The sequence below is a fragment of the Stigmatopora nigra genome, chromosome 4 (genome assembly GCF_051989575.1).
Source record: "Stigmatopora nigra isolate UIUO_SnigA chromosome 4, RoL_Snig_1.1, whole genome shotgun sequence".
In the NCBI taxonomy this organism is placed as follows: Eukaryota; Metazoa; Chordata; class Actinopteri; order Syngnathiformes; family Syngnathidae; genus Stigmatopora; species Stigmatopora nigra.
Window position 1 is genome coordinate 9,138,785 of NC_135511.1, and position 18,299 is coordinate 9,157,083.

The following is an 18,299-nucleotide window of genomic DNA, read 5'->3' on the forward strand; positions in this document are numbered from 1 at the left end:
CTTATGTATGGGTGTGAGAGTGTATGGTTGTCTTTCTCCTTTTGGCCTGCAATCGGCTGGCCACCGATTCAGGGTCTCCCCCGCCTCTAGTCCGGAGTCAGCTGGGATAGGCTCCAGCACCCCCGCAAATATGACTTAAATTATTCATATGAGGGTTTTAGGGAGAATGATGTCATTTACTCATTTTTTCACTAACCATAGGGGTAATGGATTGAACCCTCCCCTGAATAGGGGGTCTATTGTAATCTCACGTGTATTCTATTAGTTCACACACATGCTTGCAATATAATCTTCAAGCACATTTTACAGGCATATTTTTACAGCTGCCACACTATGCCATTTATTTTATTTCTTAATGTAGGAGACCTTTCCCCACATTGCATGTTTCTCACCGTGCATGCATGGGTTTTCTCTGAGTACTCTTATTTCCTACTGCATGCAAAAGACATGCATGGTAGACAGATTGATCACTCCAAATTGCCATTTCATACGAAAACAGTATATACTTATATTTGATAATTTATCACATTTGGACATCACATTTAGTCACTTGCACTTCAGTATGTAGTACAGGGGTGGGCAACCTATTCCACAAAGGGCCGCAGTGAGGGCAGGTTTTCATTCTAACCCGTAAAGAGGCCACCTTTTCACCAATCAGGTATCCTGCAAGTACAATAAGGGGATTGCAGTCAGGTGCTTCTTGTTTTCTGCAGACATTTCAATGGTTGAAGTGCCTTTGCTGGATCGGTTGCAACAAAAACCTGCACCCACAGCGGCCCCCGAGGACCGGTTTGCCCACCCCTGATGTAGGATCAATGTAAAAGTTGGGTCTCCATTTAGTAAATGTAAAAAAGATTTACTTTTTAAAAAGTCAATATAGTGTTCTCATTGGGGTGGCGTGTGTTTCATTGAAACAACTCCCACCATGCAATACCTTACATGCAACAAGCGGATTTAGCTTTAGGGGGGTGAAGGTCCCCATCCCAGCTTGTGTGGTCCCCCCTTCTCTCGCGCCCCTGATTTACTTTAGCGAGCTGTTGCTAAGCAGCTAATAATAGTCGTGTTTGCTGAGTAATTTTTGCCCTTCTGGAACCAATCAGAAGCAAGAAAACTTGCGGTGTGACAGCGACTAGAGCCGGGACACGCCCCCTTCTCTCTCGCTCTCGCTCTCGATCTCGCTCTCGATCTCACTCTCTCTCTCTGTCTCTCTCTTTTGGGCCCCCGCACCATCCTCCTCCTCCCTGGATTTCCACTCCTCCTCCTCGAGCTCTTTTTCTGCTCTTCTATTCAAAGTCAAAGTTGGCCGTGACGCGCGGCCCAGGGGAAGAAGAGCAGCAGCACACATCTCCGCACAATGCAGACAGAAGCGTCCAGCGAGATGGCGTGCGTCTCTTTCTGAGAGACACTCTTGTTGTTTCCCTCTGCGTTTCAGTTCGCCCGTCTTGCCGTTGTCCTTGTGCTTTGACGGGCTCCGAAAACGCGGTGCCAAAGGCGGCGGAGGACCTCACCGGATCACGCGATGTGGGGATGGACGACGCGCACTACTTTGACTCGCCTTCTCCAAGCGGACTATGAGGTCCATCGTCCGAGTGAAACTTTGTCGGATCGCAAGTGGGAATCGCTGAGCCTCGCGCAGTCTCCGCAACATGGCCTCGGCTGCTAGTGCGCCCCCCGATCCGGAGATAGGAGAGTCCGGCCGGCCGAGGCTAACGCGGAGGGTCCGGAGCGAGTCCCGCCGCGAACCGCCGCGACCGCCACCGCCTCCTCCTCCACCACCGCCGGATTTGGACTACCTACAGCGGCCAAGCTATTGCGACGCAGGCTTCGCTTTGGAGCAGATCTCCCAGGTACGTCTACGGCTGCCCCTCAAACACCCACGTCTGCCGGCCTGGTGCGTCCACTCGTTGCAATCGCACACCCACGAGCTGATCGGGATTCCCTCCTCTTGTTTTCCGAACACTTAATGGTCTGTCGTCATATCACGAGCTTGCATGTTGTGCACCAGCGTGGAAGTCCATGTGGCTCACCCCCCAGCAGCAATAGCTGGACTGCATGCAAAGTAGTCTTCTCTGCATTGCATCCCTCTTTCATTGCACAACCCTTGTGATCTTTATTCGGAAGTAGGATGTTATTGGTTTAAGTTATCAAAAGTCAACTCCTCCATTTTCATCATGTGGACCTGACAGCTTTTCCCTTTCAAACCGGAGGTCCAGCTGCAAGCGTTCTTTTCTCTCTCACTCCTACTTACTGTCACTCGTCGTTTTTGTTACTCTTTGGAACCCTGCCTGTGGTGTTTTGGCAGTATGAGTGTGTTACCTGTGGAGTGTCACGAGTGCTTTAACCCTTGATAAGAGAGTATTTTTTTGGAAAAAACAAAACAAAACAAAAAACATACACAAAACATACACAAAACATACACAAAACATACACAAAACATACACAAAACATACACAAAACATTTAAAATAAACCCACCCATTCATAAGGACTGATGTCTAATTCCTCTCACTGTGATGCTCATCTTTTTAGTGTCAGTGACAGTGCCATCCATCCATCCCATCTATTTTGACTGGAAGTTATAATCTGTTCAAATCCAGCGTTATCTAGCGCTGTCAATGGTAGTTAATGATTGCCTTTCATTGGATTAATGAATGAGAAGTACACTTTAGGACACATCTACTTCACTGAGTCCACAAAATACCGAAAGCAGTACATACACTTTTTCGATGTTACAAATAGCACTCAACTACTTAAAGAATATGATTTCAATATGACAGTACACTGCAAGAAAAACTCCAAGTTTCCAAAGTGAATACTGTATACCATTTCATCTCATCTTAGATGAGATGGGGAGATGAGATGGCACTCTAAAAGAGTTATTGCATTCAATTGTTTACTGTAAACATCACTTTAATTATGCATTAGTGTATGCCTAGGGTCTACAAACTATTCCATGGAGGGCCACATTGGTTGCAGGATTTTTCATTCATTGATTTCAGTCAGGTGCTGCTTGATTTAGCAGAAACCTGATTGATTAAAATCATTGTGGTGGATCAGATTGAACAAAAAATCAGCACCCACTGCAGCCGTTACGGACCGGTTTAGAGACCACTGGTGTAAGTTTTAACTACAAAATGTAGAAAGCAATCTTGGGAACAGAATTCAAATGAAACTTTGCCTGTAAGTTAGGGGGTGCTGAAGCTGCACTGGCCGCTAGGCACCATATTTTAGGGAATGTTGGGTGGAGAGTGGTGTATAAAACAAACGTAAGATGATGTACAGAACACTGGGTGTTCACATGGACCCGTGCATTAGGAAGGGGGGCCCGTCTAGGGAAAAACTCAACCCCCGGCCCCATTCGACTATTAGGAGAAGGGGCCCGTTGACAATCATTGCACCTGGGTCCTGCACAAATTTGTTCCGCCACTGCTTGGACCCCTTGTAGATAGTTACTACAAGTCGAAATTTGTGCATGACTCACCTGTGCACTTAAACAATGTATCTCAGTTTTGTTGGACCACATTGCTTAATCTTTGGTATTCTTTTTTTTTCCAGGGCAAGGCGACTGGGAGGAAAGCACCTCTATGGCTGAGAGCAAAGTTCCAGAGACTTTTGTTTAGGCTCGGCTGTTACATACAAAAGAACTGTGGAAAGTTTTTGGTGGTCGGCCTCATGATTTTCGGAGCATTTGCGGTGGGCTTACGGGCAGCTAATTTGGAGACAGACGTGGAGAAGCTTTGGGTGGAAGGTAAGAAACGCTTCGTCCTTTCTTTTTCATTATGAATTGATAGAAGATAGCAAAAATTCATTTTTCTGGGTGGGCGTCTTTATTAGTTGACAAACTCAACAATTGTATAAAGAGAATGATCAGAATGTCCCACTGCTTCTGCACATGTGCAAAAGTTATAATTAAGTTCATGAGAAGCTTTTAGAGTAGTTTTTTTCTTCCTTTTTTGCCAAAGACGCCATTTTGTGTGAGCGTGTGTGTGTCGCTGAGTATGTGTGCCTGCCCCCAGCAGTTGAATGCTCACGGACTGTGTGTGTGGTCCCGTTTTGGACAGCTCTCAACTTTCCAAAAAGATTTGCCTCCGGCTGCAGGGGGAGAGGGCGGGGTTGTGGGGGGTGGATAAGTGAGAGAGCGAGAAAGAGAGAAGCTGCATGAGTGCGGACAGGAACTCATGTTTGTGAGGCAGATCATAAAGCTCTCGCTTGTTGTTGCTCAAAGAGAAAATAAACACAATGAACGATTTAGCCGGGGAAAAAAGAGAAATGTTGTGCATGGGTGGTGTTGTTGGATAGGACGTAGTGGAGGAAGGGGGTCGGCGGCTGTGCTTTTTTTCTTTCTTTCCTTTGTTGTACATTCCAGCGCAATCGTCCAGCCCATTCATGAATGGGAGAGATGATTTTTGTACTCCAAACACATTAAACAGCAAAGGATTTGCAATTAGAATGACCCAAAAATGCAAGTTTTTATATCTAGGCGGTGATTCTTCAGCATTGGAAATTCTGTTCAATTTTTTTTTTTGGGCAGCTAGGAACTACAAAACACCTCAGCAATACTGTGTTCCCTGTATTTTGCTTTTTTAAAGTATGTGTCAGTGTTTTTCCAGTACTTTTTAAAATACTTTTTTACTTTTTTTTTAAACCTCACCTCAAAGAAGGTAATCAAAGCTTATAGGAATGGTGCCCAGACAAAAAATACCCAATAACAATAGAGATACAAACAAAAAATATGTAGCAAACACCACAAGACACCATAATCCCAAAAAATATCTCTGAAATCTATTGCTCTTGCTCCCACTTAAGATATGACACACATTTAATGTTTGTCTTCATTTCTTTTTCAAATTCCAGAAATGAAATATAAAGTAGAGGGGTAGACTAGGAACCCTAGTAGAGGGTAGGTTTAGTAGGTTAGGTTTGTGTCTTCACCTGTATTTCTCTAAGACCATTTCCTTGTTGTGGACAGTTATCTTTTTTCCTTGATTACTCTAAATGTTTTCCCCCAAAAAAGAAGCCAAAATCATGATCATGACTAGTTTCAGTTTCTTGTCAGTTTTCTTTAGTAGTGGATGATCAGATACAGTAAACTTACTGCTAGATGTCTGTGTGATCAACTTTTACTGTCTGACTGACATGTATACAAACACACGCGCCCCCACAGACACACAAACGCATAAAGACCAGGCCTCGGTGGTTTCCTAGGTCCTGTACGTGAGGGGTTCCAGATGTCGGCATGGAGATGTGTTTGTTTAGATTAGACTATACAGCTGAGGGATAGATTAGTTCTGCCTGGACTGTGGAACGTTGTGCACTGGTGCGGTGGTGGTGGTGATGGAGGGTGTCCTGGCCAAGTCGTCCGAGAGGAAAGTGAGCAAGAATAAGCATATGGAGGGGCTGTTTATGTTTCATATGGAACTGCCCTCTGCAGGCGACCCGTGGTCGACCCCGCCTAGAAGCTGTGTGGGCTCGTGGATGCACATGCACACGCCTCAACCCACAGGGAAATCGTTTTTTGACAGGGTGTTTCAAATCCAGCAATGTCATGCACTGTTGTTGTTGCCTTGATTATTTTATACTAGGCTGGCAAGCTCGCCTGATTATCACCATTCCTGACAAGCCAGTCTGATCTTCTGAGAGAGAGAGTGGGGCGAACAAACACATTTCGTTCTGAAAGTACCAATCACAAAAGTACAGATGTAACGTAAACAAAATACAACTCACACTGTCACTTGTCAGTTTGTACTTTATAAATTAGATTGTTAGGCAGTCAAACCTGGTGAGCGCACCAGGGAACCGTAACTGCTGTTTGTGGTAAAAATCTACTAAAAGAGACACCATAATGTATTGTAATGTAAAGTAGTACTTCTTTTTGAAAAAACAACAAATGCCAAATTTCACTCGAAAGATTGGTAGCATTTGGTCTGCCTTTGACTTGGTCTGACATCAAGTCAGAGCTTATGTGCAAAGTTTAACGTTCTCTCCCACTTCAAATAAGCGTTTGTATTGTATAAGTGCTATTGAGTCCCCTATAGGAGCTTTTATACTGGATATAAAAAGACAGGAATGCCTTCCTAACCTCTCAGGTGTGTAAAAAAGGATTTGCTGCAGTTCCCTTTCATAATGCGTCACAAATTTCCACCTCTTATGATTGTGATTTCTCGGTCCAGATTGGACCCATGTGGAAATCCAACCGAAACCACAGCATACCAGACTGACTTGCCTTGTATCTTGTAAATGGCAAAAATGAAACTGGGTTGTCAGACTAATTTAATACTACAAAACACTTTATATTACATTTTGCCATCCGTCTAATCAATATTTCTGCCAATTAATTATATTTGAACCTCAGCAATGTAGCGTTCCTAATGCATGGCACAGTTTCATAATCGCTCTACATATCTGTATTTAATTTGATCTGTTAAATCAGATGGTCCTTAGTGTACAATTGGTTTAGACATATTGGACAAGTGAATGGTAAGCAATTAGGTGGTTTGTGCAATGGAATAGTGGATCAGCATAGACTGGATCAGAATTCAAAATTCATAGTGATTTTTTTGTTAAATAGACAAAAGTCAAAACTAAAATATTGCCTATGAGATGCAAATTTGCTGAGATTGGTGGGCAACCAGTTCATGGAGCACCCTTCCTTCTGCTTGCTGTTAGCGAGGATAGACTCCAGCACCCCCATGAAAGTATTAAGGCTCTGAGGTACAGAAGATGGATAAACAGGCTGATTTCTTTCCTAGAAATACATAGAACTGCACTATGGCTAGAAGTGATGTTCCATTGACCACGTCCATATTTCTACAGTACTCTGGCAGAAGCCTAATCCAGCTGTCACTGGTTGGGTTTCACCCCGGACTGGTTGCCACAATATTCATAGTGCCCTGTATTCATTCCCTAATGTTCTTAAATTTCCTCATCATTTATTGACTGGGTGTAGTTCTTAAGGTTGTGCTTTATTTTCAGATTATTTCTCTTGGTAGGTATGGGTCTACGCTCCGTGCGTGTTGACTGTCAAGTGGTGCAACCTTTTTTTCACCCGAGATGGTCTCCTCACTCACAGCAGTGTTTATAAGCACTCTGACACAGGAAGTTGTGTTTATTAGACAAAGTGACAGAGAGTGATGTGGATAGAGAGTTCTGCATATACAAAGAGGTGAATGTGCCAAACCTCAGGGCCAAATATTTTGCAGATTTTTTTTTTTTTTTAACAGTTCCACCCTTTCCTCCCCATTCCTCGCCAGTGTGGGAAATGCCATGTTTATGCCAACTGTGGCACTCACAGGAAGTCATTTGCTGGAGCAGGAAGTAGTAGTATTGTTGTTTGCCCTCGACCTCTAGATGACTTGTCTTTTTCCACATCTAGGGTTTTCACACTGCATATGTGGATATCCCGATTATCCCCTATTAAGCCGGATTCACCATGATGCATTGAGGAGTAGGAATAAGACCCCCTTTCTTTTTTTTTTTTTTAAAGAGCCCCACCCGGCTCCAAAATGGAAAATGGAGCCATCCTTCGGCATTCTGGGTCCAGGCAAACACAGGCCAAATTGTAAAGAAAATAGCGGCACCACCTGCGTCTAATTAAAACAGTATCGCATAAACATTGCCTTCCTGTAGAACGGGCCATCACGTGTTGGAGGACAGCCTGGGATGTGACTCGGCTTGGGCAACGCCGATGGGGTGGGGGATAAGAGTAAAGACGGAATACGGCAGATAGAAAGTTGCAAGTGGGTCTTTTGAAGCGGAAGCTTTCCAAATACAGTTTGGAGTTGGAAGTAAGGGTAAAGTCAAGCTGGTGTTACCATAGAGCTCTAAAGTGGGCATGCTTGGGATGTTCTGGAGCTCTTATTTGTAAATTCAGAGAAAAAGAGCAGGCATTGAACTGAATTTGTGAAAGGCTTTATTTAATGTAAAAAAAAAATGTAGTACGTGTTACCAAGTGTGAATGGTTTTTGACCTGGGGCAGTGACTTTCTGTGCTGGACAACAGCATGAGGCTTGGGATTGTTTTTCCCCCTATAAAAAAGCATTAGACGTAAATTGAGGCCCCTGGTGTGTGTGTGTGAGGGCAGGCGGAGGCATAGTGTAGAGGCCAGGGGCCACAGGGGTAGGCCCTTGGGATCCTTAGGTCATCTCGTAGAGGCCCCCGATATTTAAAAGCTCACCTGATACTCACCCTGTGGCCTGGGTGAAGAGTGAAGACTCGCAGCAGAGTGAAGGAGGCTGGAGAACGGTTTGAAAGGGCTGATGGGGAGGGTAGTGGTGGTCTTGGGATTGGGGGGCGTCTTAAAATGTAGTCGAGGCTGCAGCTGTTAGCCGTCATTTCTCATGCACATAAGCATGTGTATATACTGTAACACTTGTAGAATATGTGGTAATCTGCTGTAGAAGGTCCTAATTTTATGACCTGCGTACCTGACTTTGGAGTTTACAAATGGCTCTCAATGGCTTAGTTTGCATGAGGCATAAAACATGGTTTATTTCCTTGGTGCCTACTGTTATTTTTGATAATTTTACATTTGTAACCTAAAAGTATTTCTCACACAAATATTTATGATAATTTGTCTTGGGTTCTAGACTACTCATCCCTAAACTGTATTTTTTGTGACATTTGAGCAAATTTATGAATCTAAGATATTTTTCTGAATTAATCTCACTTAAAGTTTGTAACTTGTGTTTCCTTTAGATATTCATATAGAATTGGGGAAAACTGCCTTCTAAATCTGCATTGCTCACAAGTGGAATAATCCTCACAATTGTGTGAAACTGGATCACCTAAATTCCTTAAATAGTTTTAAGAAATCACATTTAAACAGTTTGCGGTCTGTGCAGCTGTGTGAATGCTGATTGGTTTGACAATACGTAGTCTGAAGTTTCTCTTCCAGCAGAAGGGACTGATTATGTATTAATGTTACTTTATTATGCATGTGTTATTGATAAATATTGGTAGCAATTTTAATAAAGGATGACGACATATTGAAATTGAGAGTTAATTGTCAAATGTAAAACATTCAGTTACAAACACACATGAAGCATTTCATTTTGAGTGCAACTTTCATCATATGTATTAAACTCGCTTCTCTTTTTCTAAGCGTCTTGCCTAACTGCTGCTCCACCTTCATGGCTACATGACTGGATTGCGGCTGGCTTGGGCGGATTGGAGCAGGTGATGAGGCTCACAAAATGGGATTTCTTTCCATTACCGCCCAAGTGGACTTTATCGTGCATTGTGCAGGCTATAGTTTGCAGCAGTCACTTAAAAGTGTTGACATCTGCGTACCTTAAGTAAATCCATACGACTCTTTTGGCTTCTACCCAGAATGTACGTATATGTTGGACTCGGCATGCGGTATTAGTGTGGTAGGTTCAAAGCATATTTGCAAGTAAGAGTACTGTGCTTACTTGACACTGATAGCAATGCAGGTGTTCCTTATTCATTTTATTAAGAGCGTTTTTTTAACTGTTCATAATATGTCCTTGAATGCACGTCCTACACCTTCAACAGTGGTATTTAAGCTACGTTTCTGCTTCTCTTCCAATGCATTGACTTTCATTTGATCCCCAACAGATAGCATTTTAATCATCTGGCCCTATTTCAACCTTTGAATGTAAATATGAATGCATGTGTGGATTTTCCACGTGGTACGAATTTTAAAATAGTGGTAACACTGGATGTGCTTACTACTGTATAGATGCTCTCGACCCATTGTTATTATAGTACAATTTGATAGGACAACATGTGCTTTCCTGGCTTTAACCTTTGCATCTGTTTCGCATCGTGTGTGATTGAAAGCTGACTTGACAGAGTTAGTGTTCATTTTGTTGTTGAGCTTGTAAGCTCAGTTGGGGGCCAATGGTTTGTGTGTGTGGGGAATACGTCTTTTTCTGAGGAGGGGGAGATTGCGGCTTACGCGTTTTGTTATTATCCCACTTTTTATGCATGGTAGCACACACACAGTCACATAAGCAGAGTTGGAATTTTGGTCGACTCGGACAAACCTTACTATGCTATTTTCTCCTCTATTCATCTTTTTCCCCCTCCTCTCCACACTTCATCTCCAACCGCTCTTATTCGGCAGCAACTCAAACATGGCCACACATCCCATGCTTGTGCTATCTTTTGCAAATTACATCTAACTTTTTCTTATTGAGTGTGTAGTTTTGTTTAAATGGAGGGAAAACCACATGCAAATGGCTTTCTTTGCCACCCAAACTCAGACAAGGCTCGTGATGACCAGAAAGCGGATTACTGCTTCGAAGAAAGGAATAACATTCCTGCCTTGTTGTGTTAAACTTTATGAGTTGATGAAAAGTACAGACTAGCTTGTGCGGGATTTCATGTTGGGAAAGGCTGCGCCCCTGTGGTATACTTTCTTTCTTGCTTTCTTGTTTTCTTTCATTCTTTCTCTTTCTATCTTTTTTTAAGCTTAGTCTCTTGCAATTAAAAGAAGCTTTGTGTACATTCCCATAAAAACGAACAATAGAACCTCAGAAGTAGAATTTTTAAGTTGATCTTATTTGGGAAAGTATCTGTCCCTACATAACATTTTTTCAGGCAGCATTATGTTAATTAAATTATCGTTCGTATTTGTGAATCAAAACGTCAACCTTTTAATCGATGAATACCAACACTACTTAGCCAAGAAGTTTAAATTTCTAATAATTGTATGAAAATTGGCGGCAAGGTGTGAGTGCTTTGTACGTTGGCCTCCCAGTTCCAAGTTGTAGGGTTCAATCCCAGTTAGGTTTTGCCCTTCCTGTCTGCCGTTTGCGTGATATGCCCAGGCCTGTTTGGGTTTTCTCCAGGTTTTCTTCCACATCCCAAAAACTTGCATGTAAGGCTGGTTGGACACTCTAAATTGCACGAGGTATGAGTGTGAGTGGTTGGCCGTCTCCTTGTGCCCTGCGATTGGCTGGCAACCCATTCAGGGTGCCCCCTGCTTACTGCCCATAGTTGGCTGGGATAAGCTCCAGCACACCATGCAACCTTGAGAATAAGCGGTCTGGACAATGAATGAATGAAACAAAAGTGCATTCATTAATTGGTCGCTACAATACCTGTAACTTTAATGCTCACTTTGTATGTGTAAACTATATTTCTGTTTATTATCAGTCTTCAATGGTACATTCCAGGGTTTGTTCCTTCATTCATCTTCCGTACCGCGCTTCCTCTTAAGTGATGTGGGGGTTGCAAGAGCCTATCCTAGCTGACTTTGGGCAACAGGCAGACAGCACTCTAGACTAGTTCTCAGTCATCCGTAGGGCACAGAAAGACAGATGACCATTCACACTCACCAGCAAAAATAGAGCCTGGGCCTGCTGGTACTGAGGTAGCTACTTGTTTATTTTTTTTGTTTATTGAATTATGTTTCTCATATTGTCCTTTGCAGTAATACCCTTTTCTTCAAGTCAAACCAAGTTCTGTTTCTAGTTGTAATGTCAACAATTCATTGTCCTCATTTGCCTATCTTTATCATCATCACAAAAAGACAAGAAAAATCTAATCACTGTTAAGGCTTATTTTCCCACATTTGTAGACTTGGGGAGTCTTTGACTTTAGACCTTGTACTGTATATGGTATGAGAAGCATGGTCTGGTTGAAACTGTTTATTATCTCTGGTGTGTGTGAAAGAGAGGGGTGGACAATATAAGGTGTTCACACGTTCATTCAGAAATGACACCCTGAGATGCCTCCGAGTTGCTCTGTTTACATTTTGCATTCTTGCAGGCGTTCTTATTCAAAAAGCACAGAGAGGCCTGCGAATGACCGAGCACATGAGAATGGGGAGAGAATTACCCTCTTCCCCTCCCACTCTCTCTCCTTCTCCTTGCCAGGAAGGTCTCTCTCTTTTACCCCTCTTGCACTCCCCTCCCATCTCTGGCTAGAGAGAGTGGCCTCCGAATGCCAGATGTATTACAGAGTGAGCCACGGCAATGTAAACACTCAGGCCTGCCATGAGAGCAGGGTGGTCTGGCCTCCCCCCCTTCGTTCTCTCGCTTTCCCTCTCTCTCTTGCACTCTCTCTCTCCCTCCTTCTCTTGCTCTCTCCCTCTCTGTCTCTCTCCTTCCATCCCTCCCTCTCTCTCTTCTTCTTCACCCCACTCCCTCCCAGCACCAGCTGCCCAAGGGGCGGACGAAGCCGCAAACAGCAGAGGGCGAGTGTGTTTGTAGCTGGAGCATAGTAGGTGCAGTGTTTTTCAATGCAAGCATACAATGAAGTTATTTGAAAGTCCTCCAACACACATGCTATCGTACACTTGAATTGCAATTCCTGCTGAAAATTGTCACGCAATCTAGCAATTACACCAACACCACACATGCAAACATGACGCCAAGTAAAGATTTAGAGATACCAAATATTTCCTCTTTGTAGAGGCTTTGAAAAGGCTTTTTATGTTTTACTTTCCATGGACAGCAGAAGACCATCACTATTATGATATGAAGTCCCTCTGTCAACAAGACTGGTATCTGGTACTACTTGTCTCGCTGCTCAATAATGTCAGCTGCTGGACCACACTCTTTGCAGCAGTACGTGTTTATCGGGCAGACTCCGGTCCTATAGTGTGACCACCTCCTTTCTAAGACTCACAACTTCAGGACACCATGTCATGACTGTCAAGAACCCAAAAATCGTGACGTTTGACCTCCAAAAGATGGCTACTTTTATATTGCCAGTTACCATTGTAAAAAAAAATGTTGGGTCGGTGGATGTAAATTATAGTGACTCTGATTCACGACAGCTGGGGTAACCACAGCAACTTGTCACACAAGAGAAAAGAGCTTTAATATAAGGGCATGAGAACAATTTGCTGAAGTTTGCTTTCGACATGCTTTAGGAATGTGCCACTTGGGGACACCTGGAATCACGGGTGCTATCTTTCCAGGAAATGCGGGGAGATGGCTGCTGCAGATTGGCTGTTGTGGCCTAGGGGATGTTGGCCAATCAAGTAATAGCAGCGCTGGGTTCAGCTGTGTTGAATTTGATAGACACCGATATGAATTTTCCCCAACCGAGCAGGAGCAGTAATGTACATATTTAGTTGAATGTTAACTGCTGCATTTTTTTGGTTCTCTGTCCTGTGCTGAATTGGCTGAACTTGAATACTGTTTTCTCTGATAGAGAGGGTATGATTCATGTTCAATGAAGGCAGCAACGTGGAAGAATCTGCCCATTGAGCAGTGTGTGAATGTACACCTCAGTCCGACTGCTTAATACACCCATTTTAAGGGAAGCAGGGGGCGAACAGGTGATTTGCATAATCAGGGGCAAGGGACACCATACATATGGTAATGCTGGGTGTTGAAATTGGTGATGGAGGTTTGAGTCTCTTAGCTGCACATGGAGGTAACACATGCAAGTTTGAGGAATGCCCCCTATTTCTACTATTTTTTAAAATTGTATTCTCATTTTTCCTTTCTCATGATCAGATTTTATTGCTTCATGCATTCTCTTTGTGGTTGCCCGTCTCACCTCTGAAAAGGGAGCGAGAGTGTGTTAAAGGGGGGTGGCTTCACCCTGGGTCAGATGGGGTCTTAGCTCTCACTGAGGCCTTTCATCACATATTTGTGGTTGTGTGCACACCTGCATTGCTGAACCCACAATCATTCCTACAAGTGCATTTAAAAAAACTGTGGACCTCATCTTAATAGTAAAACAAAAACTGTATGTATAAAACCAATTTTTCACCCTAAAGTTAAATCCATGCTGTCATGGTGATGTTGCCAGGGTGCGTTCGAAAGTTGCTGGAGTCTAACCCAGCTGTCTCTGGGCGAAAGCCAGACTACACCCTAGACTGGTCACCAGTCATGCATAAAACATATAAATATAGATATTTTTTACATATGTTTTTATCATATGATAGAAAATATTACCGCTCTAGTGGTGTTGGTATATTTACATTGGCAGTTTTCAATGGTTTGAGGCTCTTTGCACACATTCATGGTGTACTTTTCATGTACATTTTCCCAACTATCTTTAGGAGGTCTTGGGGTCATGGGAGGTCGCTTAATGTTTGGTTGCAGAGAGATGACCTGGTTATGGGGGGGGGGGGCATCGTCTCTGCCCCAGGGGGTCTTAGCTGATAGGAGTTGTAATCCAGCTAATCCTTTCTCTGCACACTGACATGCACAAAATGCATACATTGACAAATTCACATTTGGTGGTTGCACCCTTGCATACAGATTGTTATGCAGTGTGCTCATGTCTAGTCCATTTGCTAGAATGAAGTCATGTTTTTATGACTCATTATTTTAACTTTGAAAGCAATGGATATTTGACTTTTGGGCTTGTGTGTGCCTTTTTACTCTTTATTTTGTTTGTGTGGCTTTTCCTGACTTCCGTTGTCAAGCATAGACCATGTCCACGCAGACCGTGGGGCTCTCTTGTCGTGAAAGCTGTAAAAGTGGTGGGGAGTTGGGGCGGGAAATAAAAGGGTAGGGTCTGGCTTTGAGAGAGGGGACGGGCTGATTGCCATCATGATCTGGCCAATCACGGGCCAGCTTTGAATAGCGAAATGAAGGGGAGTGTGTAAAAAAGAGGATGGGGAGTAAGGGGGAGTTAAAAGCTGTAAGGAAAGGAGGGAGGATATGTTTTTTTTCAGGGTCCTTAGAAGCAAGAAGAAAAGAGGGATTAAAGGGTTAATGTTATGCAATACGCTAAATTCCAACTCTCACCCAAGCCTGTTTACTTATTCAACTCTATTTGAACATATTGTTTCATTTTTTTTGCTCCATAATATATTGCCGATGTACACATTATGGACAGTCATTGAATACTTTTGCAAGTCTACTTTTAACGAGAAAATCATAAACATTTTGGGAGTCACAGTTTGTGGAAAAGCATGGCAAGATGTGCACTGATGTCTCAAAATTCCCACGTTTGTGTGAGATAATGTTTTATGGCTTAAAAATGTGGTACATCCTAAATACTGCCTCAAAGTTCAGAGGTTCAAATTGGCGCTTTGACCATGTTATGTGAAGTTTCCATGTTCTTTCGGTGTCTACAATCAGGGGTTTGGCTCAGTACTTTGCACTCCTTATTGCCATGATATTGCGGGTTCAAATGCCCGTTGTCAAAGGGGGAGAACAAGAAGACAGCACTATGCGCCATGACGTCACCATATTCAGACCAGTTACACGTGTACTTTTTTCATTTTAAGTAAAACAATCTTTCTAGTAGTTGTTAATTCCACAGTGAACATTTTATAAAATGTGATTCTGCCAAATAATCCCTCACTACTTCGTGGTTCACCTTTTGTGGTTTCAGTACATTGGTTCCTGGTGCGGAGATTGACCAGTGAGTGCACCAATTAGGATTCACCACAGAAGGTATAGGGAAATATGCGTCACTAAGGGAAACACGTATGCACGCACACATACGTATACACACATTTTGGTGTTTTCGCTGGGGTGTTAATTCCCCCGAGGCTATGTAAGTGTTGACCCCAAAATGCTGTCACCCTGTGAAGTGTGGAATTCTCTGAGGCCGAGGCTGTAATGTACTGTTTCCTGTTCAGCGACTACATTCCTTTAAGTTGTCCCCTCCCTTGTTTCAATGAGTTTGGTTGGGATCCTACCTCCACTGCCACCTTCTGTACTGGAGTTTCTGCAGTACATAAAACATATATGTATTGTTTTCCAAATTTTTGCAATTTACTTTTTGCAGTGAAATTGAATGCAGCTTTAGGGAACACTGTTTGTTTTTAATGTGTCAGATAGGCTAGCCTGCCAGTGGAACAGTGCTTTTTCTTGAAGGAAAAGTAGAACCTGCGTAATGTCGCCACTTGTCACCTGCTTAGACTTGCTTGCTATTAATGAGGAGTAAAACAAATGGGATCACATGGGAATCCTGCTCATATTTCAAAGGATTGAAGAGATAAAGATTGTCACTGTAAGAAAAATAAATCAAGAATGTTTTTTAATAACTCAAAAAGTGACTTTCCACTTGTCCTACTTCCTTTCTGGGTGGTCCTGCTCCAGGAAAACAAGCTTGCTTATGTTTAACTTGAGTGCTATTACAACAACTTGCAAAAATTCAATCTATGCCAGTTTTCACCAACCAAACTGCATTATTTAATTGGGTTAGGATGTCATAAAATGTTCCCCATTCTTTTGCACAGATTTTGTTTTCTGTGTCTCATTGAGGACACATAATTCTCACATCACAGCTTGATAATACAGACGAAAATACCGACAATACACTGAAAATTTGGGGACACCTCTTAGTCGATGTGGTATGGTGTACATACAAATGACATTTTTTTTGTGCTAAACAAATGCTACCATTTTCTTGGTTGAAAAGTTTGCTTAGGTAAAATGTATTCTACTCATGCTCCCCTGGTGGCCCAATAATTTGCTCTTTATCTATCTCGATGAAAACCCTCTTTAAGATAATTTCAGATCCCTCATGGCACCATGATGGTGCACACTTGCTGCAAGGCTGTGACGCCATGCTGCATTCTGGTGTCAAAATCGTGGTATGTGAAAGGAGTTGGGTGTTTTTCAAGTTTTGAAATTGGGTATTGTCGTTATCTCTGGTCATTGTTTTGGTTGTGTTAAGCATGATCAGGGTGGTTTGGAACATTAGCTATGATGTTTCTAATCTAGCTTTTCATGTGGTGTGGCATTCCTCTAGAAGTGAGACAGCGGGGTAGACATGTTTGCACGACTGTAGTCACATCCATTTGTCCCTCCATGTGTGTTGTGTGAGAGTCGTTGCCTGGGTGGCTTGGCTCTACTGGGGAGGAGGTGAACAGCCGAAGGAACTGAAAGGCCGCTTTTATAACTAGTGTGAGCTGAGAGCCAAAGGCACACGCATGGGGTTTAGTCCTTCCATGATACTGGGAGCAAACATTGGAAAAAGCCACCCTATTTCAGTCCTGAATCCATATTCAGTCCATATTTTTTTGTGAGGACTCGGGACTACCAAGGGGTGAAAAAAAATCAAACCTTAACGTTGTGCTACTCTACAGTGTCTTGTGTCTGTCTTCCTATTGCAACCAAGAAATTTCCCGAATACGGGATGAAATAGTACTTCTAACCTAACCTAACCTAACATCCATATCTTCTCCCAACAGTGGGCGGGCGTGTGAACCAGGAGCTGAAGTACACCAGGCAGAAAATCGGCGAAGAGGCCATGTTTAACCCTCAGCTCATGATTCAGACACCACGCCAGGAGGGAGCCACTGTACTAACAGTGGATGCACTGCTGCAGCATCTAGAATCAGCTATGCGAGCCAGCAGAGTTCATGTTTTCCTTTATAACCGGTAAATGTCCATATGTGTCACCACCCATTCAAAGACAAACTTAATCTGGATAATAAAGAAATATATTGAATAAGTATCATGACACCATTTTCTTTTTTTCCTCAGACAATGGAAATTGGAACATTTATGCTACAAATCAGGGGAACTAGTCACAGAAACTCATTTTATGGATCAGGTAGGCTTTTTTTTGTGTTGACGCAAATTGGATCAAGGCGCTACGGCGTTAAGTACTCATCGTTTCATTGAATCAGAACTAATTTAACGTCATGGTCAATATTTTGTCAGTCATCATGAATCACGTTGGTAATGTTAAATGTTCAGTATACCGTCTTTTCTCTGGCGTAAAGACCGTTAACACAAACAAATGTAAATGTAACACAAAAATAAGAAAGGTGTTTGAATATGTCTCCATATCTGCTTGTACAGATTATAGAAAAGCTTCATCCCTGTCTCATCATCACACCTTTGGACTGTTTCTGGGAGGGTGCCAAGCTCCACTCTGGAATGGTCTATTTACCGTAAGTAGTTTCAACCTTTATAATCTCTGAGAATTATAATCTTACATATTTATATATAAATATACATCTATCTGTTCATTAAAATGAATATTTATGTTTATTAATATGTACTGTCCCTTTATTTAGTAAATCACACTCCAACTGTTCTAGTTTACAATTCAAGTGTCAGGGTTCCAAACTGCATGTCCTTTGTTTAGTGGATAATATAATTACTAAGCATTTTGTTCCCCCCTATCATGTGGTGGTGTCACATATTTACACATATAAAACTATCGCACTCCCCCTGACATTTTGTAATCCGGCTAACAGTTTGCTGCCTTGCAGACATTGTTGAATCATTTAAGAGAGGCAAGGGCATTTAAAAAAAATCTATTTTTACCATTGCATTCATTGATGAGTGCCCAATCATATCTGCCATGTGATTGACTTGCATTTCAATCAGAGGTGTAGCCCGCCCATTATGGAATGGTTGTTATTGCAGAGACGAGAGGTGGATCTCTGAATCTTTT

General features: G+C 42.6%; 1 protein-coding gene across 2 annotated transcripts in view; it reads left to right on the plus strand.

The window, feature by feature from the left end:
- The first annotated feature begins 1,149 nt into the window (after window positions 1-1,149).
- The window catches only part of LOC144195632 (protein patched homolog 1-like), a 40,956-nt gene continuing 23,806 nt past the window's right edge, over window positions 1,150-18,299 (plus strand). For both annotated transcript variants that reach the window (XR_013326114.1, XM_077715401.1), the window contains exons 1-5: window positions 1,150-1,847; window positions 3,555-3,747; window positions 17,083-17,272; window positions 17,378-17,447; window positions 17,699-17,790. Coding sequence is in view for 1 of the 2 variants with exons in the window: in XM_077715401.1 (XP_077571527.1) it covers window positions 1,647-1,847; window positions 3,555-3,747; window positions 17,083-17,272; window positions 17,378-17,447; window positions 17,699-17,790 (746 nt within the window). In the remaining variant the exon portion in view is untranslated. The remainder of the gene's footprint in view (window positions 1,848-3,554; window positions 3,748-17,082; window positions 17,273-17,377; window positions 17,448-17,698; window positions 17,791-18,299) is intronic.